Here is a 27,790-nt window from a genome sequence, read left to right as displayed (position 1 = left end):
TCTAGCTCTATTACAAGTTTTGATATCTATTATGGCAAGTCCTCCCATCTTGTTATTTTTCAAAGATTTTGCTTTTCTAGGTCTTTTGTATATCAATATACATTTTAGAATCAGTTTGTCAAATGTCAAGGAAAAATCTTTAGAAATTTATTTGGGACTGCATTGAATCTCTGGATCACTTTGGGAGGAATTGGCATCTTCATAATATTAACTATTTCAATTAGTAAATTTAATCTATCTCTGTATTTATTTAGACCCCCTTTAATCATTTGATAATTTTTTCCCATGGAGATCTTGCACATATGTTATCTTAGGTCTATTCCTGCATACTTCAAATTTCAGATACTTTTGGAAAACAATTATCATTTTTCTTATTTTAGTTTCTGCCTCTGGTGCTGGTATATATTTTGTAAAAAAAAAATATATATATATATATTTTTTTTTTAATCCGTGCGTTTTCTGTTGCCATGCTCTGGCCCACAAGTGTCCCATCTTCACCCCTCCTCACCCTCCCATCCGACCCTGCTATGGCCCCGCCCTGTGACCTTAATCCCTCCAAAGCTGGGGGAAGAGACGGGGGCTGTGTGCAGATGGCTCTTCAATCTCGAAAGGAGGATGTCGGCATCTGAAGGCGGGAAAGGTGAGAGCAACCTTCCACCCCTACAGACCCTTGGAGCAAGCCTGAGCTCTGCTCTATCCTCTGCCCCTCTGATCCGCCCACTGCCCACCAGGATCCTACCCCTGGAGAGCCTTTTGGGGACTAGAATCATATTACCCTGTTCCCATCCCAGTAAACCCCAAAACAGCCCACAGCCTTAGATCCCAATTTGAAACCCAACCCCAATCTTGGCCCTGATCTCTATCCTAGCACCCACCCCAACTTCAACTCCAATGTCAGCCCCAAGCTTAATCCTAACACAAACTTGACCAACGAGAGGGCAAACCCCTGTTAGAGTCCAAATCCCAACGTGGATACAGACCTTGCCATGAGCTCTAAAGTCGCCTAAACTCAACCCCAACCCCTGGATATCAACACTGTTGGTGAGTGGGTCTCTGACTTTCCAGAAAGAGCACAGGACCATTTTTAAGGATCAGAGAGAAAGACAGAATGCATACTTGATGGTAGTAGTAAGTCATGAAGGTTTAGAGTCAGAGACTCCCTGGGTTTTACTCCCAATTCAGCCACTTCTTCAAACCACTTAACCTCTTTTTGCATCAATTTCTTCACCTGAAAAATGGGAATAATACTGTGTGTCAGACATTCTCCTGAATGCTGAATTCATTTAATCCTCACAACAACTCTATGTTGTAGGTACTCTTATTGTCATCTCATTATACAAATAAGGAAATTGAGGCTCAGAGAGATTACATAATTTGCTCAAGGACACAGAAAACTACCAAGTGGTAGAATCAGGATTTAAACTCAAATAGCTTTTTTCCTCCAAAGCTGATGGTATCTTAACCAGGCCAACCCACTGCCCCTTGGAGGCTGAAATAAGACTGTGGGAATTGGGATTTAGCTGAAAACCCCAATGTAAAAGTCAGATCCCACCTGAACTCAAACTCAACTTTAACCCTAACCTTGATCCTAATTCAAATCCCAACTCAATCAACTATCTAGGCCTAACCCTAAATCATATTTTAAGTACACTTTACTCCCACCTGAATTTAAACCCAACCCAAAATCTACCACTCAAGTTTAACCCTAAATTTGCTTCCAGCTATAAACTCAGTCCTACCCCATGCAAATTTAAGCTCTCTGCCCCCCAAATCTAATGCAAACCACTGCTTCAGTTAGAAATATTATCTCACCCTCACTCACCTATAAACTTGCACTTTACCCTCAGTCAATTCTAATACCCACTCATCCCCCAATCCTTAGTTCAGGTATCCTCAACTCTCCCTAATTTTACATGCTCTACTCTCCTTCCCTCAGATAGAAGAATAGGATCAGGTAGGAGGCAACCAATACTTTGTCCTCACCCTGACTTGGTTTCTTCACACAGACACCACCCCAGAGCCCTGTCCAGTCAATGGGACAGGCCCTGGGCCTGAATGGGGGCTGTGCCCTGGGCCCCCAGCATCAGATGGTGAAATCACCGGGGCATCGGGCCTAGGGACCCCTAAGCGGAAGACTCAGCACAGTAAGCACAAGACAGTGGCAGTAGCCAGTGCCCAGCGGTCACCCCGGGCACTCTTCTGCCTCACCCTGGCAAACCCCCTGCGGCGGTCCTGCATCAGCATTGTGGAATGGAAGCATCCTTGAAGGCCAGGGGCAGGGCTCAGGGGTGAAGGTCACCAGGGTACCAAGAGTCAAGGTTCAAAGCCAGGGCAGGAATAAAAGAGGGCTGAGATCACCAGGGATCAAGGGTTAAGAACTGGATTCAAGGGAGAGTTGAGAAAGATGAAGGTCTGGAGGAGGGGGTTGGTGTCAAGAGTCAAAGACTAAATCTCAGCCAGACTTGAGGATGCTAAGGTTTTCAGGGGGTCAGAGTCAAGGCCTTGGTCAGAGCAGGGGCCGGGAATGCCAAGGTTGGTCATCTTCGGGTTGAGTCAGCACTGGGTGGGGAGGGCCCCAAGAGAAGGTCACATTCTGAGGCCACTCTGCCTGGGTCCTTAACTGTGTCCACCTGAGGCCCTTCGACATCCTCATCTTGCTGACCATCTTTGCCAACTGCGTGGCCCTGGGAGTCTACATCCCCTTCCCAGAGGACGACTCCAACACTGCCAACCACAACCTGGTGAGGCTTGCCCTGCCCCGCCTCCAGCTAGATACAGCTCCAATAGAGCCACACCTCAAGACTTCCAGCCAGGCCCTGCCACTGCTGACCCAGATGACCCTCTCCTGCCCAGCCCCACCCTCCGTCCTGCTTTGCTGGCCTTCCCATGAAGTGAAAGTTGCTCAGTTGTGTCTGACTCTTTGTGATCCCATGGACTGTAGCCTGCCAGGCTCCTCTGTCCATGGAATTCTCCAGGCCAGAATACTGGAGTGGGTAGCTGTTCCCTTCTCCAGGGGATCTTCCCAACCCAGGGATTGAACTCAGGTCTCCCACATTGCAGGTGGATTCTTTACCATCTGAGCCACCAGGGAAGACCCGCCTCCCCCTACCCCCTATCAAACAAACCCCACTCCCAAATAACTTCCCAATCTCCCGCCTCGCCTCCGGCTCTGCCCCCAGGAGCAAGTGGAATACGTATTTTTGGTGATTTTCACTGTGGAGACGGTGCTCAAGATTGTGGCCTACGGGCTGGTGCTCCACCCCAGCGCCTATATCCGCAATGGCTGGAACCTGCTCGACTTCATCATTGTCGTGGTCGGGTACGCATCTGCAGGGACACCCCCCACCCTAGTCCAGCTTCCCACCACAGACCTGCTAAATTCGGGGCTCAGGGAAGTGACTGCTTCAGACTGCCCCCATTTGGCAGCCAGAATCAGGAATATTAACATATTTTAAACCTATTTGCATTTCCAGTTACAGGGATTTGTACTTCTCAGAGGAGAAGGAAAGGAAGGGAAGTGGGGATCCCAAGGCTTGACCCCCTACTTCCTTTTCCCATGCTCCCCCATCAGGCTGTTCAGCGTGCTTCTGGAGCAGGGTCCCGGACGCCCAGGGGACACCCCGCATATGGGAGGGAAGCCAGGGGGCTTCGATGTGAAGGCATTGCGGGCATTTCGGGTGCTGCGACCTCTGAGGCTGGTGTCTGGGGTCCCAAGTGAGTGGCACATCCCCCGGGCTTGGAGGTGATGGAGGGCAGTGGGAGGGGTTGGAGGCTGAGCTGACCCCACCCCTACTTTGCCCACCCCTTGCTCCCTACAGGCCTGCACATAGTGCTCAATTCCATCATGAAGGCTCTGGTGCCGCTGTTGCATATCGCACTTCTTGTGCTCTTTGTCATCATCATTTACGCCATCATCGGACTGGAGCTGTTCCTCGGACGCATGCACAAAACGTGCTACTTCCTGGGATCTGGTCAGCAAGCCCACCCATGCCGGGACAGGACATGCCCCCTCCATTGGCTCCTAAGCCCCACCCTGTTCTCAAGGAGACACACTCAAATACACGAGATTCTGCCCCCCGGTTCAGGCTCTGCCACCAGATCAACAAGCCCTACCCCATATATTCAGGCTTCCCAGTGGTGCTAGTGGTAAAGAACCCACCTGCCAATGCAGGAGACATAAGAGACGGGTTCAATCCCTGGGTCGGGAAGATCCCCTGGAGGAGGAAATGGCAATGCACTCCAGTATTCTTGCCTGGAAAATCCCATGGACAGAGGAGCCTGGCGGGCTACAGTCCATGGGGTCTCAAAGAGTCGGACATGACTGAAGCCACTTAGCACACACACACAGCACACCCCATGTAGTCAAGACTCTACCGTTAATCTCAGACCTTTCTGTGACTCCATGGACTGTAGCCCACCAGGCTCCTCTGTCCTTGGGATTTCCCAGGCAAGAATACTGGAGTGGGTTTCCATTTCCTTCTCCAGTGGGATCTTCCAAACCAGGGATCCAACCAGTGTCTACCGCATCTCCTGCATTAGCATTCTTTACCACTGCGCCACCAGGAAAGTAAAGACTCCTAGGCAGGCCTTTTTTATCCAGACCCAAACCCAAGGCTTGCCCCCACCCTTCTTTCAAATGACCCTCTGAAATTCACAAGACTCTGCTCCTAGGCTCATGGCTCACTGTTATTCACAAAATTCTGCCTCAAAATTTACAGTCCCACTCCCCAGATCTCTGTGGTTGGGCCTCACAGCTTCCCAGGGGTTCAGAGTCCTGACCCAGCAGTCAGAGGCTAAGGGTTGTCTATTTTTTTAATTTCATATATTTATTTATGGCTGTGCTGGGTTTTTATCACAGTGTGCAGGCTTCTCTTGTTGTGGCTCAAAGGCTCTAGAGTGTGGACTTCAGTAGTTGTAGTTCATGGGCTCAGTAGTTGCGGTTCTCAGGCTCTAGAGCACAGGCTCAATAGTTGCAGCACAGGCTTAGTTGCTCTGAAGCATGTGGAATCTTTCTGGACCAGGGATCAAACCCTGTCTCCTGCATTGGCAGGCAGATTCTTTATCACTGAGCCACCAGGGAAGCCCTAAGGGCTGTCTGATTTAGAAAAATCTAGAACCCTGAGGCAAACTTCCCAGGTAGGCGGGCTTCCAAGGTGCCCATGACTGTGGGTGGGTGCACTTCGGATTCCAGAGCTCCAGTCTTCCCACAGACGTAGAGGCGGAGGAGGACCCGTCACCCTGTGCATCCTCAGGATCAGGCCGTGCTTGCACGCTGAACCAGACAGAGTGCCGCGGGCGCTGGGCAGGGCCCAATGGAGGCATCACCAACTTTGACAACTTTTTCTTCGCCATGCTGACAGTCTTCCAGTGCATCACCATGGAAGGCTGGACTGACGTGCTCTACTGGGTGAGGTGGAATGACAGACACCCAGTGCAGAAGCTGAACCTGCCTTTCCTCCCTGAGCTCAGGCAGGAGGGCTGAGAGATGATTTTGAGAGATGCATTTCCCCCTCCCCAGATGCAGGATGCCATGGGGTATGAGCTGCCCTGGGTGTATTTCGTGAGTCTCGTCATCTTTGGATCCTTCTTCGTCCTCAACCTTGTACTTGGTGTCCTGAGCGGGTGAGGAGCCTAGACACCCAACCCCTCAGCCCCTGTCCCTTTACTTTGTTCCTAACAAACTTCTAGGCATCCTTCAAAACCCATCTAAAATACCCCTTCATTCAGTCAGTCAACACCGAGCATCTACTGTGTGTGAGGCACTGTTTTAGGAATGGAACAAGAGACAAAAGTCTCTGCCTTATTGGATATTACATACATACATACACACATATGTGTTTTGTCTTATATGAAATATGTACTCTGGAAAGAAAGGAATAGGGAGATATTGTAATTACAAATAAGGACAAGCAGGGATGGGCCTCCTTGAGAAGGTGTTATCTGAGTAAAAATGGGAAAAGATACTAAGCCATGTGAATATCTGAGGAAAGAGTGTTCCAAGCAAAGGGAAGAACCAGTGAAAAGTTTCCAAAGCTATAACGTGCTTAGTGTATTCAAAGAACAGCAAGGAGGTCAGTATGGCTGGGATGATGATGGCAAGGGGGCCAGGGTGGTTCCTCTGTCTAGCCCTCTATTCTCCTCCCTCAGGGAGTTCTCCAAAGAGAGGGAGAAAGCAAAAGCACGAGGGGATTTCCAGAAGCTGCGGGAGAAGCAGCAGCTGGAGGAGGACCTCCGGGGCTACCTGAGCTGGATCACACAGGCAGAGGATCTGGACATGGAGGACCCCTCAGCTGCTGGCAACTTTGGTTCCATGGCTGAAGAGGGCCTGGCCGGCCACCGTAGGCAATCTCAACCCAGCCCACTCCCTGCCTCATGCGTCCCTCAGATGTGGGCTGCCCTCCTGAGATCTAGCCCTAGCCCTCAGCAACTCTAGGCCCAGCCTCTGGTTATGGTCTATGACCCAGAACCCAGACTCAGATACCCTTCCCGGACTGTACCCAGAACAAAGACTCCAAATAACACCCCTCATCCTAGAGCCCTAACCTCACCCCAGACCCTGTTCCCCAAATGTCCTCCCTGTGCTTACAGGGCCACAACTGGCAGAACTGACCAATAGGAGACGAGGACGTCTGCGCTGGTTCAGTCACTCCACCCACTCCACCAGCAGCCATGGTGAGGATCCAACCAGGTTGAGGAGCGGGTGGGATGAGTAGACTGAGGGGAAGGCCAAGAGCAGAACCCTGGCATCTTCATGTGCTGACCTCTTCTCCCATCCTGCCCACAGCCAGCCTCCCAGCCAGTGACACTGGTTCGATGGCAGAGACCCAAGGAGACGAGGAAGAGGAAGAGGGCACTCTAGCCAGCTGTACACGCTGCCTGTGAGGCCCCCAGCCCTCGACCCCTGACCCAGCCCAGAACCCGGAACAGATCCTGGCCCCAGTCCTGACTTCAGCCTCCAACTTCCTAGCCCTGACCTCCAACCCCTGCTGCTGAGTGCCCTTCAGCCCCTAATGATGCCCACCTCCCATCTTCCCCTTTTCCAGAAATAAGATCATGAAAACCAGCGTTTGGTGAGTTGGGAAAGCTGTGTGACTCCCAGACCCTATGACTTTGTGAACCCCACCTCCAAGCCCCCCATGACCAACAGGCTCCCCCACCTGAGCCCCCAGGACAGGTTCAGGTAAGTGATCTCTGTCAGTGGGCTCCCTGTCCCCACAGTCGTCGTCTCCGCCGAGCCAACCGGGGCCTTCGGGCGCGCTGCCGGAGGGCTGTGAAGTCCAATGCCTGCTACTGGGCCGTGCTGCTGCTCGTCTTCCTCAACACTCTGACAATCGCCTCGGAGCACCACGGGCAGCCCTTCTGGCTCACCCAGATCCAGGGTACACCCCCCCAGCCTGCCAGCCCTCTCCCCAGCCCCCAATCCCTTCCACCCTAGAAGCCCAGATGCAGGATCTCCTGGGTCCTGATATGGCCCCAGATACAGTCCTCCCACCCAAGTAAATGCAGAAAACCTGTCCCGTCCTACCTTGCAGCTTACACCTAGGTAGCGCTTGCTGTGTGTGTCAGGCTCTGTTTTCGGCAGTTTACACGTACTCACTCAATTTCTCTTCACTGCAACTTTATGTGAAGTAAGTACTAAGGCCCAGAGGCCTAGCACCAAGGTCCTGAAGAGTTAAATGATTAACCCCAGGACTCAGCTACTGAGTGGCAAACCTAAGCAGCCTGGCTCTAGTTCAGGCTCTTAACACCCCACTGTCTGGACAAGTTAAACCCTCTGTGCCTCAATTTCCCCATCTACAAAATGGGGATAGTGATAGTATCCACTTCATGGGATGCTAAAAGCAAAAGTGAAAGTGTTAGTTGCTCAGTTGTGTCTGACTCTTTGTGACCCCATGAACTGTAGCCTGCCAGGTTCCTCTGTCCATGGAATTCTCCAGACAAGAATATTGGAGTGGGTAGCCATTCCCTTCTCCAGGGAATCTTCCTGACCCAGGGATCGAACCCAGGTCTTGTGCATTGCAGACAGATTCTTTACCATCTGAGCCACCAGGGATGGTGGGGAGGATTAAATGAGTTAAAGTGAAAAATGCTTAGAACATTGCCTGACCCACATGGAGTTAACACTGTATAAGTGTTATTAATAGGCCTTACTATTATTCATTTTAATCTCAGCCCCAACCTGGATACCGAGCACACTTCTAACCCCAACCCTCAAACCGGCCCCAGTCCCAGCTAAACGCTAGGCTCTAAGTCTACCCATGAATCAGAGTTTTTCTGTATTCACAGAGGCTAACTGAGGCCCACATCCCAGCTCTGCCCTCACCCCAGCTCCAAAACTCTCAAAACCTCATGCACCCTGACCTACAAACTCACCCTATCCTCGATCCTAACCACATCACCAGCCTGTACCTGGTCCAATACCAGCTGCCCCAGATCGCTCCATGGCCCCTACCTCCCCACATGTCACCACAAAACCTGACTAGCCCACTCACCCCTGCCCCTCTCCCCACAGAGTATGCCAACAAAGTGTTACTCTGTCTATTCACGGTGGAGATGCTTCTCAAGTTGTATGGTCTGGGGCCCTCTGTCTACGTGTCCTCCTTCTTCAACCGCTTTGACTGCTTCGTGGTCTGTGGGGGCATCCTGGAGACTACCCTGGTGGAGGTGGGTGCCATGCAACCCCTGGGCATCTCGGTACTCCGCTGTGTGCGCCTCCTCAGGATCTTTAAGGTCACCAGGTATGTGGGGGGGGGGGTGTTTGTATGTGGCGAAGGGTGAAGACTGAGACCCCAAACACAGCTGCAACAGCCACCACCCCAGCTCCAATGATGACTATATTTGCATCACCATTCATTTATCAAATATCCATTGAGTGCCTACTGCATACAAGTTGTCCTTCCAGGCCCTAGGGAAACACCAGGAATCAAAGCAGTCACTAGCTCCTGCCTTCCTAGAGATTAAAGTCAGTTGGGGAGGGTGTCTACTCCACTTCCCTCCCTTTCCTCAGCCTCAACTTCAGCTAGAATATGATTCCCAACCCCATCTCCAAATTCAACCCCATACTCATCACCAACCCAAACCCCATCCCTCATCCACAACCATAACACTATCTCTAACTCCAGCCACCAGCCACTCACCATCCACAAGGTCATTTACAGCCCCAATATCCAAGCCCAAGCCCAGCCCCACCTCCAACTTCATTTCTAACTCCCAGCTACATCCCCATCACTAACCACAACCCCCACATCCCAAACTCATAACCATTAGCCTATCTCCAACTGAAAACTCGTCCCCAATCCCAGCCCTAATCTCATCCCCATCCATCCTCTCCTCTATCCCAACCCTCAACCACAACCTTATCCCCAACTCAGTCATCTACAACTCCAAATATTCCCCAAGCCCATCCCCAGCTACCCATCCCTTACCCCAACAGCAGTCCCAGGCCCAACTGAAACCCAGTTCTAGCTTCACCAATTTCCATATACCCACCATACTAATCTCATCTTCCCTAACACCACCCTAACCTCAAATACAACCTTCCCCTTCCTTCTTATTCTCACCTCACTCTAACTCCAAAATCACATCCAACAGTGACATCAAAGTTCATCTTAACCCAGTCCGCCCCAGTACATCCCAAGCTAAAGCACTCCCCTGGCTCCTGACTCACCACTGAACATGTCAACCCTTCCCCCTCCATCTCTACTGCAGGCACTGGGCATCTCTGAGCAATTTAGTGGCGTCTCTGCTCAATTCAATGAAATCCATTGCATCCTTGCTGCTTCTCCTCTTCCTCTTTATCATCATCTTCTCCCTGCTTGGCATGCAGCTGTTTGGGGGCAAGTTCAACTTTGACCAGACCCACACCAAGCGAAGCACCTTTGACACCTTTCCCCAGGCCCTCCTCACTGTCTTTCAGGTGGGACCTGGAGATGATGGGATGGGTGGGCAAGTAGGGAGGGACCCAAGGTTGGGGAGAGGGTCCCAAGAGCTTCATGGTGACTTCCCACTCCTAGATACTGACGGGTGAGGACTGGAATGTGGTCATGTATGATGGTATCATGGCCTATGGCGGCCCCTTCTTCCCAGGGATGCTGGTGTGCGTGTATTTCATCATCCTCTTCATCTGCGGCAACTGTATCCTCAGAGCCTTGGGAGGCTGGATCACGGCAGGGTTGGGGGAGGATAATGAGGACCTGGGCACTCTGTAGGCAGTCTGCTTCTCCATCCTCTCTAGCCTGAGCTCACCCCAGACATCCTATTGAATGTGTTTCTTGCCATCGCTGTGGACAACCTGGCCAGTGGAGATGCAGGCACTGACAAAGATAAGGGCAGGTGAGGTCTGACTCTGCCTCCAAGACACTCTCGCCCTGGAATCCCTGACTGGGACCCTCACACACACATCCCACAGCACCAAAGATGTCTTGGTCTCCCTGGAAATCTCCATCTGCAGATCCAACCTGCCAGTCCTCATTCATTGGACATGCATTTACTGAGCACCTACTTTTTACCTGGTGGCTCAGGGCTTCCCTGGTGGCTCAGATGGTAAAGAATCTTCCTGCAATGCAGGAGACTCATTGTTACCCAGTTCAATCCCTGGGTAAGGAAGGTCCCCTGGAGAAGGGAATGGCTACCCACTCCAGTATTCTTGCCTGGGAAATCCCATGGATAGAGGAGCCTGGCGGGCTGTGGTCTATGGGGTCCCAAAGAGTCGAACACAACTGAGCGACTAATACACATATGTACACTTTTTGCCAGGCCCTGTTCTATATGCTAAGGAGACAGCAGTTGTCCAAGTAAACAGAGTTCTTGCTTTCATGGAGCCAACATTCTAGTTGGGAAAGGCAAGCAAAACACAAACAAATGAATATATAATAATATAATTTAATTAAATATATGTTTACAATATGTAATGAAGGAAAAGAAAGCAGAATAAGAGAATAGACAGATATAATGCTTGCTGTTTTGGTTAGACTAATCAAGGAAGGTGACTGTTGAACAGAGGCCTGAAAGAAGTAGGGGAGTGAGCCATGCCGATATCTGGAGTAAGAGTGTTCAAGGCAAGGGGACAGCAAGTGCAGAGGTCTTGAGGTGATAATATTCTTAGCACATTTAAAAAACACCATGGAGGGGTTTCCCTGGTGATCCAGGGATTAGGGGCCCATGCTTCCACTGCAGAGGGGCAGGGGGCCTGGGTTCAATCCTTAGTCAGGGAACTAAGATCCCACATACTGCTGGGAGTGGCAAAAAAAAAAACCACCATGGAGACACCATGGATGCCATGGAGTGGCATGAACAAGGAGAATGATAGGGGGTGAGTTCAAATAGGGGGAAAGAGAGAAGTCAGATCAAGAGTATCTTGGGCCATGGTGAGGACTTTTGGTTTTGCTCTGAGTAAGGGGGGAGCCGTGGGAGGGGTGTGAGCAGAGGAGGAATGTCCCAGACTTAGAACTTAACAGGATCTCTTCTGTTGCTGTGAGAATAGACCAAGGAGATGAGGGAAGAAGCAGGAGGTTCTATGGGACCTAAGAAAGGTCTGTTCTGACTACAGTGACCCCCTCCTTCACCAGCCTTGCCTATCTGCTTCAATCTTTAACAGTTACTGCCCACCCCACCCCCAATATTTCTTTGCCCAGGGAGAAGATCACTGAGGAAACTCCACAGGAGAATGGAGCACTGGTGAGTTAAAAGTCTGGGCACTGTCTACACCCACCACTACCACCAGAATCTGTCTGTGTGCGTGTCTTTAACCCCCATCCCCTGCCTATTCATTCCTTCTTTATTGCATCCCTTCTGTGCCTCCCCCGTGTCCATCCCCTGGTGAATCCCCCATCATCGATGACCCCCATCTTCCTGTCCCCAGGTGCCTGGTGGGGAGAATGAGGAAGAGGAATCTGCAAAAAATGAAGGAGCAGGCAAGTGGGCAGGGTCAGATGGAAGAGGAGTGGGACCTTGGGGAAACACCCAGGCAGACCTTGTGACCCCTGAGACCCTCTTCTCTGGGGAGCAGCCTTCTCTGAGATGGTCTTGAAAATAATGGACTTGGTGAGTGGCCAGGAAGTTTCAAAACACTGAGATTAAAGATGTGCTTAGTCGCTCAGTCGTGTCCAGCTCTTTGCGACCCCATGGACTGCAGCCCTCCAGGCTCCTCTCTGTCCATGGGGATTCTCCAGGCAAGAATACTGGAGTGGGTTTCCATGCCCTCCTCCAGGGGATCTTCCCAACCCAGGGATCAAACCCAGGTCTCCCACATTGCAGACGGATTCTTTACTGTCTGAGCCACCAGGGAAGCCCAAGAAGAGAAACCAATATTTTGTTTTATTGCAGAACTTGTCAGAGCCTTTATTATTAAAATAGTGTGTAAAATGCCTGAAGAGGGGCTTCCCCAGTGCTTCAGATGGTAGAGAATCTAACTGCAGTGCAGGAGACCTAGGTTCAATCCCTGGGTATGGAAGATCTCCTGAAGAAAAGGGAATGGCAACCTGCACCAGTATTCTTGCCTGGGAAATCCCATGGGCAGAAGAGCCTGGTGGGCTACAGCCCTGAAGATGGCGATGTTCACTCAGCACACATTTACTGAGCCCCTAACTGTGTCCCAGGGCTTCCCTTGTGGCTCAGCTGGTAAAGAATCCACCTGCAATGTGGGGGACCTGGGTTCGAGCCTGTGTTCTAAGTGCTGAGGACACAGAAGTGAACAAAACGAACTGAAACCCCTTCTCCGAGGAGCTGCCATTCTAGCAGGGAGATAATTTACCATGGGAAAGCACTGTTCTAGGTGCTCTCCAGACGTCTTCTCAATTCATTCTCTCTCTTTTGATCTTCTTCTGGTGCCAGGCATGGAGGAGGAGGAGGAGGAGGAGGAAGAGGAGGAAGAGGAAGAGGGGGCCGGGCATGTGGAACTCCTGCAGGAAGTTGTACCCAAGGAGAAGGTGGTGCCCATCCCTGAGGGCAGCGCCTTCTTCTGCCTCAGCCAAACCAACCCGTGAGTGCTGCGAATGTGCTGGGTGGGGGGTTGGGACTGGGGGGCCAAAGGAGGGGAGGGAAACAGGAGGGGCTGGGGTAGGGAGAGGGGGAGGACCAGGGAGCGGCCTAGGCTCAGGTGGGGTGCACAGCCTGATGCAACAGGGCCCAGGCTGTCTCCCTTGGGCTCCCTCAGCCACTTCTGTGGTCCTGGGTTCTGACCACGGCCATTTCTCCACTCCCCAGACTGAGGAAGGCCTGCCACACCCTCATCCACCATCACATCTTCACCAATCTCATCCTGGTGTTTATCATCCTCAGCAGTGTGTCCCTGGCCGCTGAGGATCCCATCCGAGCCCACTCCTTCCGCAACCACGTGAGCCTTGGGCTGGGGGCTCAAGGGGCCACTCTCAGGGCTGTCCTACTAGATACAATCTATGGCCAGGGTGCAGACAGGGACAAGTCCCCCTAGTTAGGCAGAGAGAGACAAGAAATAATGGTAGGTGCGGCAGTACTAGCCTTTATTTCGTGTGCAACACCCTTGGGGAAGCACCAGGGAGGTGATCAGTATTTGGCAGAGGAGGAAGCTGTACTCAGAGGCTGAGTAGACCAACGGTGCCCATGGACCTGGGTAGAAGGAGAGGAGGCCAGATCCGAAGCCTTGTCTTTCTGATGACCACAGTTTTTGCCTTGTAGAGAAGTCCTTGATGGCGATGAGAGAGGGGAAAGAGAGGGAGGGAAGGAAGGAAGGAGAGAGTGAGGAAGAGAGGGAAGGAATGAAGGAGAGAGTGAGGAAGAGAGGGAAGGAGGGAGGAGGAACAGCAAAACCTACAGAGAGGGACACACAGCTAGGATCCCCCTCAGCCATGACTTGGTGGCCCCTCCTCTTTCTCGCCCCCCAGATTCTGGGGTACTTCGATTATGCCTTCACCTCCATTTTCACTGTGGAGATTCTACTAAAGGTATGAATGGGCCCCTGAAGTTCATGGGGTCACAGAGTTGGCAGATATGACTCAGCAACTGAACAACAGTTGATATGCCCCCATCATACCCCCAGTTGCCCCAACCTACTCCCCACCCACCCTTGTAGCCCACCACTCCTGTTTCCATCCCCAACTGCCCTCCTCATCTCCAGATCTGGGGTCTAACTAGACTTATATCCCCCTACTCCCAAGATGACAGTGTTCGGGGCTTTCCTGCACCGCGGCTCCTTCTGCCGTAGCTGGTTCAATCTGCTGGATCTGCTGGTGGTCAGCGTGTCCCTCATCTCCTTTGGTATCCAGTGAGTGACACCTTGCCCACTCCATCCTTCCAAGAGCCAAGGCCAGGCCCCGGCCACGGCCTGAGGACTGCCCTCTCCTCAGCTCCAGCGCCATCTCAGTGGTGAAGATTCTGCGTGTGCTCCGAGTACTGCGGCCCCTTCGAGCCATCAACAGGGCCAAAGGACTCAAGGTATCCACATCACACCCAAGTCCATGGGACCCAGGCTATGCCCCACCCCTAGGGTCAAACATCATGGTCAGAATGGCCATTTGCAGGGATGCCTGACCCTCGTAGTTCAGTCAGTAAAGAATCTGCCTGCAATGCAGGAGACCCAGGTTCGATTCCTGGGTGGGGAAGATCCCCTGGAGAAGGAAATGGCAACCCATTCCAGTATTCTTGCCTGGAGAATCCCATGGACAGAGGGGCCTGGCGGGCTACAGTCCATGGGGTCTCAAGAGTCAGACACGACTTAGTGACTAAAACCACAACCTGACCACATAGCCTGCACCTGATGTTGTAACCACCCGGCCCTGAACACTGGGCACAGTTACAAGTGACTGTCCATTCCTTACCAAAGGCCACATTTCTATGATCCAAGTTCCTGATGTGTGGACTCATACCCATCTGGCAAACACTTATTTCCAGTTGGTGCCCATATGTCCTTCACCCAAGACCACATGTTCTCAAGCCAAGTCCCTGAGCCCCACACATGCCAAGAGTTTGTGCCCCCTGGCTGCCATGGCCTGCGGTATCCATGAGCCATATCTGTGGGTGCCTGCAGCACGTGGTGCAATGTGTCTTTGTGGCCATCCGGACCATCGGAAATATCATGATCGTGACCACGCTCCTGCAGTTCATGTTCGCCTGCATTGGTGTGCAGCTCTTCAAGGTGAGAGGAAACACTGGAAAGGCTCAGATGTGAGTCAAGGTGGGGAGCGGGGGATGAAGGATGACTCTGACAAATATCATCCCTGCAGGGGAAATTCTACAGTTGCACTGATGAGGCCAAACACACACCCCAAGAATGCAAGTGAGTGCCCAAATCCTGTCCTTGCAGCCCAGGACCCCTCCCAGAGTCCAAAGAGGTCCCTGGATCTCACCCAGGCCTCTGAAACCCCTAGACCTTCCTCCAAAGAACTGCAGAGACCCCCAGAGTTTTTTAATTATTTGGCTGGGCTTCCCGAGAGCTCAGTGGATAAAGAATCTACCTGCCAATGCAGGAGACACAGGAGATGCAGGTTCGATTCCTGGGTTGGGAAGATCCCCTAGAGGAGGGCATAGCAACCCACTCCAGTATTCTTGCCTGGAGAATCCCATGGACAGGGAAGCCTGGCAGGCTACAGTCCAAAGGGTCACAAGAGTTGGACATGACGGAGCAACTACACACATACACACACACACACATATTTATTTGGCTAAGTCGGGTCCTAGTTGCAGCACACAGATCTTCGTTGCATCATGTGGGATCTTCCACTGCAGCTGCAGTGCACGGAACTCTTGTTATGGCACACAGGCTCAGTAGTTACAGCCCGTTGGCTCCAGAGCACATGGGCTTAGTTGCTCTATGGCATGTGGGATCTTAGTTCCCCAACCAGGAATCAAACCCACATCCCCTGCATTGCAAGGCGGATTCTTAACCATTGGACCACAAGGTAAGTGCCACCACCCCCAGATTTTATCAAGGCCTCCAAGACCCCAGAATTCCTCAAGGTCCTAAGATACACCCTGAGAATTCTAAGAATTGCAAAGGCTCTCAGAACTCTAATCCTTAAGATACCCCCAGTAACTGCCCCAAACCCCTCTTCACATTCCCCAGAGTTACCTCCACTCCACTCCAATCCCCCCATCAATTCCCAAACACCCACCACCGCCACCACCAAGTCCCCAGCTTCCACCTTGAGACTCCTGTAGAGGGTAGCTGATATTTAGCCACTAAACCACATCTGACTCTTTTGCAACACCATAACACTGTAGCCTTCAGGCTCCTCTGTCCATGGGGTTTCCCAGGCAAGAATACTGGAGTGGGTCCCCTTACTTCAGGGGATCTTCCCAATCCAGGGATCAAATCTGCATCTCCTACGTCTCCGGCATTACAGGCAAATTCTTTACCACTAGGGCACCTGAGAAGCCTGTAGTGGGTAGTAGTTAACTGAAATTAGACATTCCTGGCTCAAATTCAGCTCATGAGACTTGAGTATGTTTCTTAACCTCAATGAGTCCCATTTTCCTCAACTGAAAAATGAGGATAAAAAGAGTATGGATTTCACAAGGTTGTTGTGAGGAGTAAATGAGTTACTACATGGAGAGTGTACTACAATGTAAAAGTAGTACATGTAAAGCCTAGCACAGAGCCTGGCATATACTTAGTGCTGATAAATGTTGCCTATTATTAATATTGCTTTTTCCTGGATGACAATGATGATGATAATGTGACGATAGCTAACGTATATGGTCCCAACAATGCACCAGACACTGTTCTCATTGATTGACAAAATTAATCCTTGTAACAAGCCAGGAAATATGTTCTGTCATTATCCTTATTTCATAAATGGGGAAAACTGAAGCAGAGAGAGGCTAACTGCCCAAGGTCACCCAGACAGTAAATGGAAGTTCAGGATTTGAACCCAGTCTATTCACCTCCACTACTGTGTCCTGCTGCCTCTATGCTGGAGACACCACTCACCTTTCCATAGCTCCCCACCCCTCCTCACCCATCCAGCATGTCTGCAACATCCACAGGGGCTCCTTCCTGGTCTACCCCGATGGAGATGTGTCAAGGCCTCTGGTCCGGGAGCGGCTCTGGGTCAACAGCGATTTCAACTTTGACAATGTCCTTTCAGCCATGATGGCCCTGTTCACTGTCTCCACCTTCGAAGGCTGGCCTGCGTGAGGGACAGGGCCCTAGGATGAGCAGGGGATTGGGCGAGAGTCTCTAGTGGGCTGGCTTGGGATATCCTGGGGATGGGTGGAGGGGTATCTTGAGATGTGATGAAAGTCTCTGGAGAATGGATAGAGTTTTCTGGGGACTGGTGTGTGGATCAGATGACTAAGGGGATCTCCTAGAAGTTGGTTGAGGGTACTTTGGGGACCTGGGTGAGGGGACTTCCAGGAATTGAGTAGAGACCTCTGAGGCACTAGGTGCAAGTCTAGAGAGGACTGGATATGATTTAGAGGGTACCCAGGTAGGGGTCTGGGGGGACTGGGTGGAGGTCTTGGAGGAGATGGAGCTGGAGATTCAGTGGTTTCCAGATACCTGCACAAGTATTCGGGGTATTAGTCAAAGATGTTGGGGGGGGGGATGGAACAAGGAATTCAAGCTGATGGGACAGAGGACTTAGAGATCTTTGGGGGCTTGTGTGGGAGTTCTGGGGAGCTGCATAGAGACCCCAAGATGACTGGAGGAGAATTGGGCATCTGTGGGAACTTAAGGGATTTGAGGGTCTCAGAGGGCCTGATTGGGGAATTCTCTGGAGGGTTGGATGGGGATCTCTGGGTCTCTGGAGGGCTGGGCTTTGGAGTCTTTGATGACCTGATGTGGAGGTCTCAAGCGATTAGGTCAGGGGGTTGGGGGATATTTGAGAAGGATATTCTGGGGTATCTAAGGTGTCTATGGGTAGGTCAGAGGAGTCTGGGATATCCCCCCACTTGCCCCCACTGGCTCCCCAGGCTGCTATACAAGGCCATTGATGCAAACGCAGAGGACAAGGGCCCCATCTACAATTACCACGTTGAGATCTCAGTATTCTTCATTGTCTACATCATCATCATTGCATTCTTCATGATGAACATCTTTGTGGGCTTTGTCATCATCACCTTCCGAGCCCAGGGCGAGCAGGAGTACCAAGACTGTGAGCTGGATAAGAACCAGGTGACCTCTGACCCCTGATTAACCAACCCCCCTCCCCAACTCCTTGCCTTGGGACACCACTGCTCACTCACGCCTTGCACCCATATGCAGCGCCAGTGTGTAGAATATGCCCTCAAGGCCCAACCACTCCGTCGCTATATCCCCAAGAACCCACATCAGTATCGTGTGTGGGCCACTGTGAACTCTGCTGCCTTCGAGTACCTCATGTTCCTGCTCATCCTGCTCAACACGGTTGCTCTAGCCATGCAGGTCTGAACTCCCCACCTTGCCCCCTGCCAGACACCTGACCCTATTCTATCCACACAAATCCTTGAGAACCATCAGAAATGCTTTAGGCTACAAGTAACAAAACCTCCAACTGACAGAAACTTAAGCTTTGAAGATATGTGTCACATTTTTTCAAATTACAGACCTATTCACCCTAATTTCAGGGATGTGAGAATGTGAAAAAATATGGCAGATGGTAAATGTAAGTTGCCATTGACTGTGAAATGCACCCCAATTTCAGAGATTCTAAAATGTGAAAAGATGTGTATCCTGGGATCAATAAAATGTGAGTTATCTCACATAGCAAGCATTGCAGAGGTAGGCTATTTGCTTATTGCCCACCAGGGACCCAGGCTCTTTCTGTTCCACTATTCTTAGCAAGTTGGTTTTCATTCTCATTATTGTTGCTTCATGGTCACAAAATGGCTGCCATAGCTCCAGGCATCAAAACCACATTCAAAACAGGAAAAAGGAAGGAAGGTTGCAGTAAGGGACTTTCCTCATTTGACCCTTTTGTTGTTTAGTCTGAGTCGTGTCCAATTCTTTGTGACCCCATGGACTGTAGCCTGCCAGGCTCCTCTGATCATGGGATTTTTCCAGGCAAGAATATTGGAGTGGGTTGCCATTTCCTTCTTTTATCCTTTTATTGGAAATCAAAAATATTTTTCACAGAAGCTGTCCAAGCAGCAGTAAGCTTATGTTTCAGTCTCATTAGTCAGAACTAGCTGCAAGGAAAGCTAAGAAATCAAGAGCTGAGCTTTCCAATATCCATAATGGGAGGTGGACAGTGTGAGACTTTTGGCCAACTCATTGTGCTGCCACATCCCCAGACTCACCTCAGTCCAAGCCAGAGAATATTCGATTGTTATGGGGGTTTTCTGCCTCATGCTATATCCCCACATCTGATTTTCTCCCGCAGCACTATGAACAGACTGCTCCCTTCAACTATGCCATGGACATCCTCAACATGGTCTTCACTGGCCTCTTCACTGTTGAAATGGTGCTCAAAATCATTGCCTTCAAACCCAAGGTACCCCCCATCAGACCTAATCCATTCCTTAGGGTGGAGCTCATTGCATACCTCTCGGGGGGACTTCCCTCATAGCTCAGTTGGTAAAGAATCTGCCTGCAATGCAGGAGACCTGGGTTTGATTCCTGGGTTGGGAAGATCCCCTGGAGAAGGAAATGGCAACCCACTCCAGTATTCTTGCCTGGAAAATCCCATGGACAGAGGAGACTGGTGGGCTACAGTCCATGGGGTTGCAAGAGTCGGACACGACTTAGCAACTAAACCACCACCACCGGGGGGTGGGCAGCAACCAGCGAGTCATGATACTAAGGAGGAAGAGGGATCTAGATGCAGCTCTATCATAGTCCAACCCAGGCCCTGCCTCCCCAGTGTCCCCAACCACTACTAGCCCCATACCCTAGCTTGCTAGCTCTGAGAAGACAGGGCACTGCTTTCCTCTTGTCTACAGCATTACTTTACTGATGCCTGGAACACATTTGATGCTCTTATTGTGGTGGGCAGCGTAGTGGACATTGCCGTCACTGAAGTCAATGTGAGGACTGGCCTCTCTACTAACCCACTCTACTCCTACCAACCTTCTCTCACCTCAACCCCAGGGCTTTCTCTCATGGGGAGGTGGTTCCCACTCATATCCTACTCACTCCCAGAGACTCAGAACTCCTTCCTCTAGCTCCATCTTTTCTGAGTCTCTGTTGGGTTCAGCCAAAGCCCTCTTCTCCCACCACCCCCCCCCCATTTATTTGCAAGTTATGCCCTGCCTCCAGCAGCTCCTAAAACGACTCTCTTGTTTTTACCATTATTTTCTTCATTGCCTCTACATCACCCTCCACTGGGCCCATCATCTCCACCAACTCCTGCTTTGACTCCACCATCTCTTCTGATTCCTTTATTGGCTCCATTTCCTCCACCAACACCATCGTCTCTGACACTGGGTCTTTCATGGCTCTGTCATCACCACTGACTGCACCATTGGCTCCATCATCTTCTTCATTGGGTACTACGTGGTCCTCCGTTGACAATGCTGCCGGGTCCATATCTCCGTCACCGGCTTCTCCATTGGATCTTCCATCGGTTCTCTCATGTCCATGAAACCACTGGCTCCACCATTTCCTCCACTGGCTCCAATATCTCTCCTCTCCATCATCTTCTGTGCCTTCTCCTTTCCCTTTCACCCTTATTACCAACTTTTCTTTCAACCATCCTGATCCATTACTACATAACCTTCCTCATCATCCCTGGATAATAACTCTGCCATCCACTATCCCTCATATTTGCTCCATCATTTCTTCTCTTGTTCATTGGCCCTGTGATCTCATCACCTCTGTTTTGGTAATATCTCCATCCAGAATGGTGGCCACCTGGGCGAGGTAACCCCCCCCCACCTCACAGCAGGGACTCTATGCCTTTCTCTTCACCTACCATCCTTTCCTTTCTGCCTGAAAGTCCTTAGAAATGTTCCCTAACCACTCTGGGGCCTGGATTCTGAGGGATTTGATGGCTTGGGGAGGTCAAATTATGAGACCGGGAGGTGGCTGAAGCAAATGTGAACTGAGCATACTCACCACAAACTCAACCCCAGAGCTCTGAGGACAGTTCCCGCATTTCAATCACCTTCTTTCGCCTCTTCCGAGTCATGCGATTGGTCAAGCTTCTTAGTAAGGGTGAAGGGATTCGCACACTGCTTTGGACATTCATCAAGTCTTTTCAGGTAACTCCCCCACTCCTTTGTCCACTCCTCATCCCTACCTCACACCTCTCAGCTTGTCCTTTTATCCCAGAACTACCCCTTCCAGCATGTCATACCCATCAGCAGCTTACTATTTCCAGTTTTCTATCTTCTGTGGGCTTTCAATTCCCAACATGTCTTGGCCTTACAGACCTTACTCTATTGTATTTAATACTGTGTTGTAGGCACCTTGGGGATGGACCACATCTCTCATATGGCCCAGGCTTGAGGGAGCAGTGCATTCTGGGGCTTACAGTTCTCTGCCTGGACCTGAGTACCTATCGTCCTCTCCATCCCCATAGGCCTTACCCTATGTGGCTCTTCTCATCGCAATGATATTCTTCATTTACGCAGTCATAGGGATGCAGGTAAGTGCGCAAACACTAGGGAGCATCCCTTGGGCATTCTTCTGTTGAAAGGGGTTAGACAGGAATGAGCCCAAAGTGGGGGTATAAAGACAGACAAGCCACATAACCCTGAGTCAGTCCACACATCTGTGTAATGGGGTCAGCAGTGCCTGCTTGTCAGCGTGGTGAGGATCCTTTGGGTATTAGGTGTTGTGAAATGGGTGGGATCCTGTAAAGGGCACAGAGTCACCCCTCTGACACAGCCCTTGTGTGCCCACAGATGTTCGGCAAGGTGGCTCTTCAGGATGGCACACAGATCAACCGAAACAACAACTTCCAGACCTTTCCACAGGCTGTACTGCTTTTGTTCAGGTGACACAAACACCCCTTCCCTGCTGCTTTGATCTCCAGCATGCTTTTGGGGGGGCCACATAGCCTCTCTGGGCCCCAGACTGCCTGAGTTATGGAAATAACAGGGCAGCATGGGACTCCATGGGGTGTCCCTGGTAGCTCAGATGGTAAAGAATCTGCCTACAATGCAGAAGACCCAGGTTCGATCCCTGGGTCAGGAAGATCCCCTGGAGAAGGAATGGCTACCCACTCCAGTGTTCTTGCCTGGAGAATCCCTGGACAGAGGAGCCTGGCAGGCTATAGTCCATGGGGTTGCAAAGAGTCAGACATAACTGAGCAACTTAACACTAGTGCTGGTGCTGTGGGACTCCATATTGCCGGAGACCTTTTCTGGTTGTGTTCTAAAGAATCTTTTAGAATAGTCTAGCCTCAGTCATCCTTTTTCTGGCTGCAAGATGTATACCTTTCATAGACCTTGCATCTATAAAATGAAAACATGACTGTCATCAATATGGCCACACCAGCTGTTAAAATATTGAAACGCTATCTTTACCAGATGTTGCGCCTGGCAAGAAGTAGGTCATCTCCTCACCCCTCTGGCCCCTGCAGCCCCTTGTCATGATGTCACAGCCTCCCCTCCAAGATGGCATCCCTGTGTGACCCCCCAGGTGTGCTACTGGTGAGGCATGGCAGGAGATAATGCTTGCCAGCCTTCCCGGAAGCCGGTGTGACCCTGAGTCTGACTTCGGCCCTGGTGAGGAATTTAGCTGTGGTAGCAATTTTGCCATCGCCTATTTTATCAGCTTCTTCATGCTCTGTGCATTCCTGGTAAGGACCATTTCCCCACCACTCTTACCACTCTCCCAGGGGCTGGCTCTGAGAAAGTCTGGGGATGAGGTGGGGAGCCCAGATCTTCAGAGCAGATGAAAGGGCTGGCCTGACAAGATCAAACCAAGGACTCCTGAGTCAGTGACCATATAAGCTTACCTCAGCCTCCCACCAAACCCACATACCCTGCTCTGCCCTTCACCTAACCTCTCCTACTCACTGGCCCACAGATCATAAATCTCTTTGTGGCTGTGATCATGGACAACTTTGATTATCTAACCAGAGATTGGTCCATCCTGGGCCCCCATCACCTCGATGAATTCAAGAGGATTTGGTCTGAATATGACCCTGGGGCCAAGTATGCCCTCTAACCCCATACCTGGGATCCCAGAGGACAGTGTACTGCCCCACACAGTCCTCCAACCCCAGAACCACTCACCTGTGCCTCCCACTACCCAGTCAGTAGATGCTCCAAGGTTCCCACTGCTGCTGTTCTCTGCCTTTTCCCCTCCCAAAGCTTCCCTGGCAGGCTATGGGGTGTTGGTGGGGGGAGGGAGTGATGAGCTGGTAGGACCTTGAGTAAGGACTAGAGGGGTTATCTCCAACCCAGTGGTGCCTCCTATCCATCCCTACCTTCCCCAGAGGCCGCATCAAGCACCTGGATGTGGTTGCCCTGCTGAGACGCATCCAGCCCCCCCTGGGATTCGGGAAGCTGTGCCCACACCGAGTGGCCTGCAAGGTCTGTGCACCTGCCCACCACTGCCTCGGAGAGGACTGTCCACCATATGATTGGGGTGGGCAGGGACCCTGCCTTGGGCGGAGAAGGGGTGTTTGATGACATCCCCAAAGGCTTCTGCCCTTGGGTATCACATGCCTGCATCCCTGGCATTTGCCCAAAGTGGCTTCCATATCCCTGCTGTGCACAGAGACTTGTGGCGATGAACATGCCCCTCAACTCAGATGGGACAGTGACATTTAACGCCACACTCTTTGCCCTGGTTCGGACATCCCTGAAGATCAAGACAGAAGGTGTGTGGGGAAGAGGGGGAGGGGCAGGAGGGAGAGGGTTTCTGGGGAAGGTGCCAGGAGCAAACTAATTGGAGAATGGGCCCCACTCCTAGCTCTGAACCTCAAAATAGGTGAGTTTGTCTTCTCCAGATCTGTTTTCCCACCTGTCCAACCAGAGCAGTGTGTGGCTGCAGTAGAAGCTTGTGACGCCCCCTCCAACAGTGAGGGAGTAGCTGTGAAGTGTTCTTCCCATTGGCTTACGCCCATATCCTCTCCCGATGCAGGGAACCTGGAGCAAGCCAATCAGGAGCTGCGGATTGTCATCAAAAAGATCTGGAAGCGGATGAAGCAGAAGCTGCTAGATGAGGTCATCCCGCCGGCTGACGGTGAGCTGGCTCCACCCCAATTTCTTAAGCCCGCCTCTGAATGTCGAGGATTTGCTCACCACCACCAAACCATGCCTGGCTACAGACTGAGGGGTGCAGGGGGAGAGTCCAGGCCTTGGTGGGAGAGGCGGGGAGAGCAGAGGACTTCTGTGTGACCTTGCCTCTTCTCCCTTGCTCCCAGAGGAAGAAGTTACCGTGGGCAAATTCTACGCCACATTTCTGATCCAGGATTATTTCCGCAAATTCCGGCGGAGGAAAGAAAAGGGGCTACTAGGCACTGAGGCCCCCCCAAGCACCTCCTCTGCCCTTCAGGTCTTGGGATCAGGGGCTGAGCTGGGTGGGAATATGTGGGAGCATTGTAGCTGAGGCTGACTGCCTTCTTGATCTCATGGAAGCCATGTCACAGATGAAGAAACTGAGGCCCCAGGACCCATAGAGGATCAGGGGTGGCTGTGGGCCTCCTTTCCCACTCCACACTCCTACCCAAGGGTAGAGAAGTTTAGACCCTGAGCTGCCCACTTCCCTATTTTTCTACCCCCACAGGCTGGCCTGAGGAGCCTGCAAGACTTGGGTCCAGAGATGCGGCAGGCCCTCACTTGTGACACAGAGGAAGAGGAAGGGGAAGAGGGGCAGGAGGGAGAGGAGGAGGAAAAGGAGGACCTGGAAACGTACACAGTAAGGACAATAAGCTTTCACTCCCCCAGACAATCTTGATCGGAAAATATTGGGTTCGCCAAAAAGTTCGTTTGAGTTTTTCAGTACCTTGTTATGGAAAAACCTGAACGAACTTTTTGGCCAACTGCATCACCAACTCAATGGACATGAGTTTGAGTAAACTCTGGGAGTTGGTGATGGACAGGGAGGCCTGGCGTGCTGCAGTCCATGGGGTTGCAAAGAGTCGGACAAGACTGAGCGACTGAACTGAACTGAACTGAACTGAATACTCCCTCAACCCTTTGAGTGACTTCCATACTGCCTCTGGGAGGAATCCCCCCAGAGAAGACACCCTACAGTAGACAAATGTTTATTTGGTACCTACCACCCACTGTTGGGTTGGGGACAAGACCCAGATTCAGCCCCTGGGGCACTTGCTGGATACACATTATTTGACCAAGTGACTTAGTTATAACCTGGATGCAATCCTCAATCCTGTGATTTCCATAGGCCCTGATGGGCTCCCAGCCCCCATCTCGCCGGAGCTCCGTGATTTCTGTGTCTCTGCCTGCTGGAGACAAACCTCCAGATTCACTTTCCCTCGGACTCAGTGATGACGATGGGGGAGCTCCCAACTCCAGACAGTCCAATGTTCCCCAGTCTGGGTCCCATGCCCACAGGTATGGCCAAAGCTCTGTGGGAGGCTTGTGAGGGAAGACAGGGACTAGCCACTAAATGGGGACTTTAGGGGGCAGAGGTGGTGAGCATAAGAGGGCCTTCAAATGGAAATGTGGGGAGGAATGGAGGGGATTCAAGGGCTCTGGTAGGAACAGAGGGTAATAAGAGATTCATATGAGAGAGGCAATACAGAGGTTTAATATACAAAAACATATGATGTGGAGCAAAACGGGTTGAAGTTCAAATCCTGGCTCTGCCATTTGCTAAGTGACCTTGAGCTAGTCACTTATTTTCTGTGGTCCTCAATTTCCTCACCTGTGAATGGGGAGTGATGGTAGCACTTACCTCATGGGAATGATGGATGAAATGAGGTCACGCTAGCTTTTACAGCCTCCCCCTCCTCACCTCCCCAACACACCCCCAGTTCTTGTGTTGAAGCTCTCTCTTCAGCCGGCCAGAGAGAGAGCCTGCTTTGATTTTTTGGAAACTTTGGGTACTTCCAACAGACAACTGTTAAAAGAAAGCCTATGTTTGCCTTAAAATGATGACATGTTAACTTTATGTTTTGTGAATTGTCTCAATTAGAAAAAAATTAAAAGTCCTGTGTTTCTGTAGAAGGTAGGGCATGGAATGAGAGGGAGTCAGGGGCTCAGGACCGCATTGAGAGGATCTGGTCTGCCTAACCTGCCTCACTTTCCCCAGGAGAAGCTCTGGGGTTCTCATTTTCACCATTCCAGAAGAAGGAAGTTCTCAGTCCAAGGCAACCAAAGGGCAAGAGAGGCAGGATGAGCAAGAGGAAGTCCTGAGCCAGCAGTCTGGCCACGACACGTAAGATGAGCCCATGAGCCCATATGTGGGAGGGATGGTAACCCACTGCACATGCCCAGGCCTGGGCTCACCCCAGCCATTCCTCATGAACAGGCTCTCCTACCTAGATGAACAGGCAGGGACTCCCCCACGCCCCATCCTTTTGCCATCTCACAGACCCCAGAGATATGTGGATGGCCACCAAGCACCACGCCGTCGTCTGCTGCCCCCAACGCCTGCAGGTGAGAGTAGACATGGGCCCGGGCCCCCCTCCCTGGGCCACCAGGGCAGAGGGCTGGGGAGGCACTGAGATTCCTCTTTGCCCACGGTGCCCCCCACACCCCCAGGTCGGAAGCCGTCCTTCACCATCCAGTGTCTGCGGCGCCAGGGCAGCTGTGAAGATTTACCCATCCCAGGCACCTATCATCGTGGACGCAACTCAGGGCCCAGTAGGGCACAGGTGAGGTGGGGGAGGGAGGCTGAGGTCTGGAGGGGTGGGGGCAGCCGAGGCTGAATTTATCAAATACCCTACATATCAGGTCCTTTTGAAGAAGGGGGCACATGTGAATTCACATGATTCTCACTGTGCCCGTAAGGTGGGTACTATTAGCCCCAGTTTACAGATGAGGAGACTGAGGCCCAGAGAGGCTTACCCAAGATCACATAGCTAGTAGGTGGCAAACCCAGGCCTTCTGTGCTTTTAAATAAACTCAAGTCTGATTTATACCCTTTCAGTTTGACTCCAGTTGTGGTTTGGGATAAGAGGTAGGCATGGGAGTGATTCCTAGATCCTCATACCCCATCCATCCATCACTATGCCCCTGATGTTTATTCTGGTCCAGGGTTCCTGGGCAACCCCTCCTCAACGGGGCCGACTCCTATATGCCCCACTGCTATTGGTGGAGGAGGGTGCAGCAGGAGAGGGATACCTCGGCAAATCCAGCAGTCCACTGCGCACCTTCACCTGTCTGCATGTGCCTGGAACCCATTCGGACCCCAGCCATGGCAAAAGGGGCAGTGCTGACAGCCTGGTGGAGGCTGTGAGTCCAGAAGGGGAGGGGGCAGGAGGGATGGGAGATAAGGGGAGGAGGTGGGAGCTTGGGAAGGAGGGGAAAGGGGTCCCCAGTCTTTGTGTTGTGCATGTCGCTCTCTCTTTGCAACTTCTGCTCAGGAAGATGTGTGCCCCACTGTCCCCCACAGACATCCCTGTGTGCCTTCATAGGTTCATCACTCATTCACAGCAACCCTTCTGTGCATGTTGCCTTGTTTCCATGCTGCACCCACTGTCAACACAGATCCCATCTGTGCCCCCCAGGTGCTCATCTCTGAGGGTCTGGGCCTCTTCGCCCGAGACCCACGCTTCGTGGCCCTGGCCAAGCAGGAGATTGCAGATGCATGTCGCCTGACCCTGGACGAGATGGACAGTGCTGCCAGTGACCTGCTGGCACAGGGGACCAGCTCACTGTATAGTGACGAAGAGTCCATCCTCTCCCGTTTTGATGAGGAGGACCTAGGAGATGAGATGGCCTGCGTCCATGCCCTCTGAAGTCCTACCCCTCCCCCACTGCTCAATAAACTTCCTTCCCTCCCTTCCTCAGAAGGAGACAGCCGTGGACCACA

At 51.6% G+C, this 27,790-nt stretch overlaps 1 protein-coding gene across 3 annotated transcripts; it reads left to right on the top strand.

Moving 5' to 3' along the window:
- The first annotated feature begins 615 nt into the window (after positions 1-615).
- Positions 616-27,790, top strand: CACNA1F (calcium voltage-gated channel subunit alpha1 F). Of its 3 annotated transcripts, none has more exons than XM_020876700.2 (48): positions 616-640; positions 2,007-2,256; positions 2,636-2,741; positions 3,180-3,319; positions 3,572-3,714; positions 3,819-3,971; positions 5,211-5,407; positions 5,519-5,622; positions 6,148-6,305; positions 6,589-6,672; positions 6,785-6,878; positions 7,044-7,070; positions 7,219-7,379; positions 8,513-8,738; positions 9,709-9,916; positions 10,014-10,134; positions 10,251-10,332; positions 11,634-11,676; positions 11,861-11,912; positions 12,832-12,979; positions 13,204-13,333; positions 13,860-13,919; positions 14,133-14,239; positions 14,322-14,409; positions 15,002-15,109; positions 15,198-15,250; positions 16,960-17,106; positions 17,887-18,088; positions 18,179-18,337; positions 19,275-19,385; positions 19,834-19,917; positions 20,732-20,752; positions 20,965-21,093; positions 21,414-21,479; positions 21,739-21,830; positions 22,478-22,637; positions 22,868-22,995; positions 23,280-23,376; positions 23,564-23,666; positions 23,930-24,031; positions 24,213-24,343; positions 24,575-24,706; positions 25,196-25,365; positions 26,066-26,173; positions 26,285-26,412; positions 26,518-26,630; positions 27,013-27,210; positions 27,486-27,790. In XM_020876700.2, exons 1-48 carry the CDS (start codon positions 616-618, stop codon positions 27,714-27,716), a joined length of 5,880 nt encoding a protein of 1,959 aa, XP_020732359.2. In that variant the 3' UTR covers positions 27,717-27,790. The 3 variants fall into 3 exon arrangements, with proteins under 3 accessions (XP_020732359.2, XP_020732358.2, XP_020732360.2); XM_020876699.2 differs by having other exon boundaries at positions 6,148-6,338; XM_020876701.2 differs by having other exon boundaries at positions 616-690; positions 2,160-2,164; positions 6,148-6,338.

This window comes from Odocoileus virginianus, unplaced genomic scaffold, assembly GCF_023699985.2.
Source record: "Odocoileus virginianus isolate 20LAN1187 ecotype Illinois unplaced genomic scaffold, Ovbor_1.2 Unplaced_Contig_22, whole genome shotgun sequence".
In the NCBI taxonomy this organism is placed as follows: Eukaryota; Metazoa; Chordata; class Mammalia; order Artiodactyla; family Cervidae; genus Odocoileus; species Odocoileus virginianus.
The sequence above is the reverse complement of the archived record's forward strand: the minus strand, read 5'-3'. Positions and strand labels throughout refer to the sequence as shown.

Bases quoted from the DNA above. Each gene is read 5' to 3' on its own strand.
- CACNA1F (XM_020876699.2), top strand. From the start codon at position 616: ATGTCGGCATCTGAAGGCGGGAAAG. The intron at 9,917-10,013 runs GTGGGACCTGGA...TCCCACTCCTAG, and splicing joins CCCTCCTCACTGTCTTTCAG to ATACTGACGGGTGAGGACTG. The intron at 24,707-25,195 runs GTAAGGACAATA...TGATTTCCATAG, and splicing joins AGGACCTGGAAACGTACACA to GCCCTGATGGGCTCCCAGCC.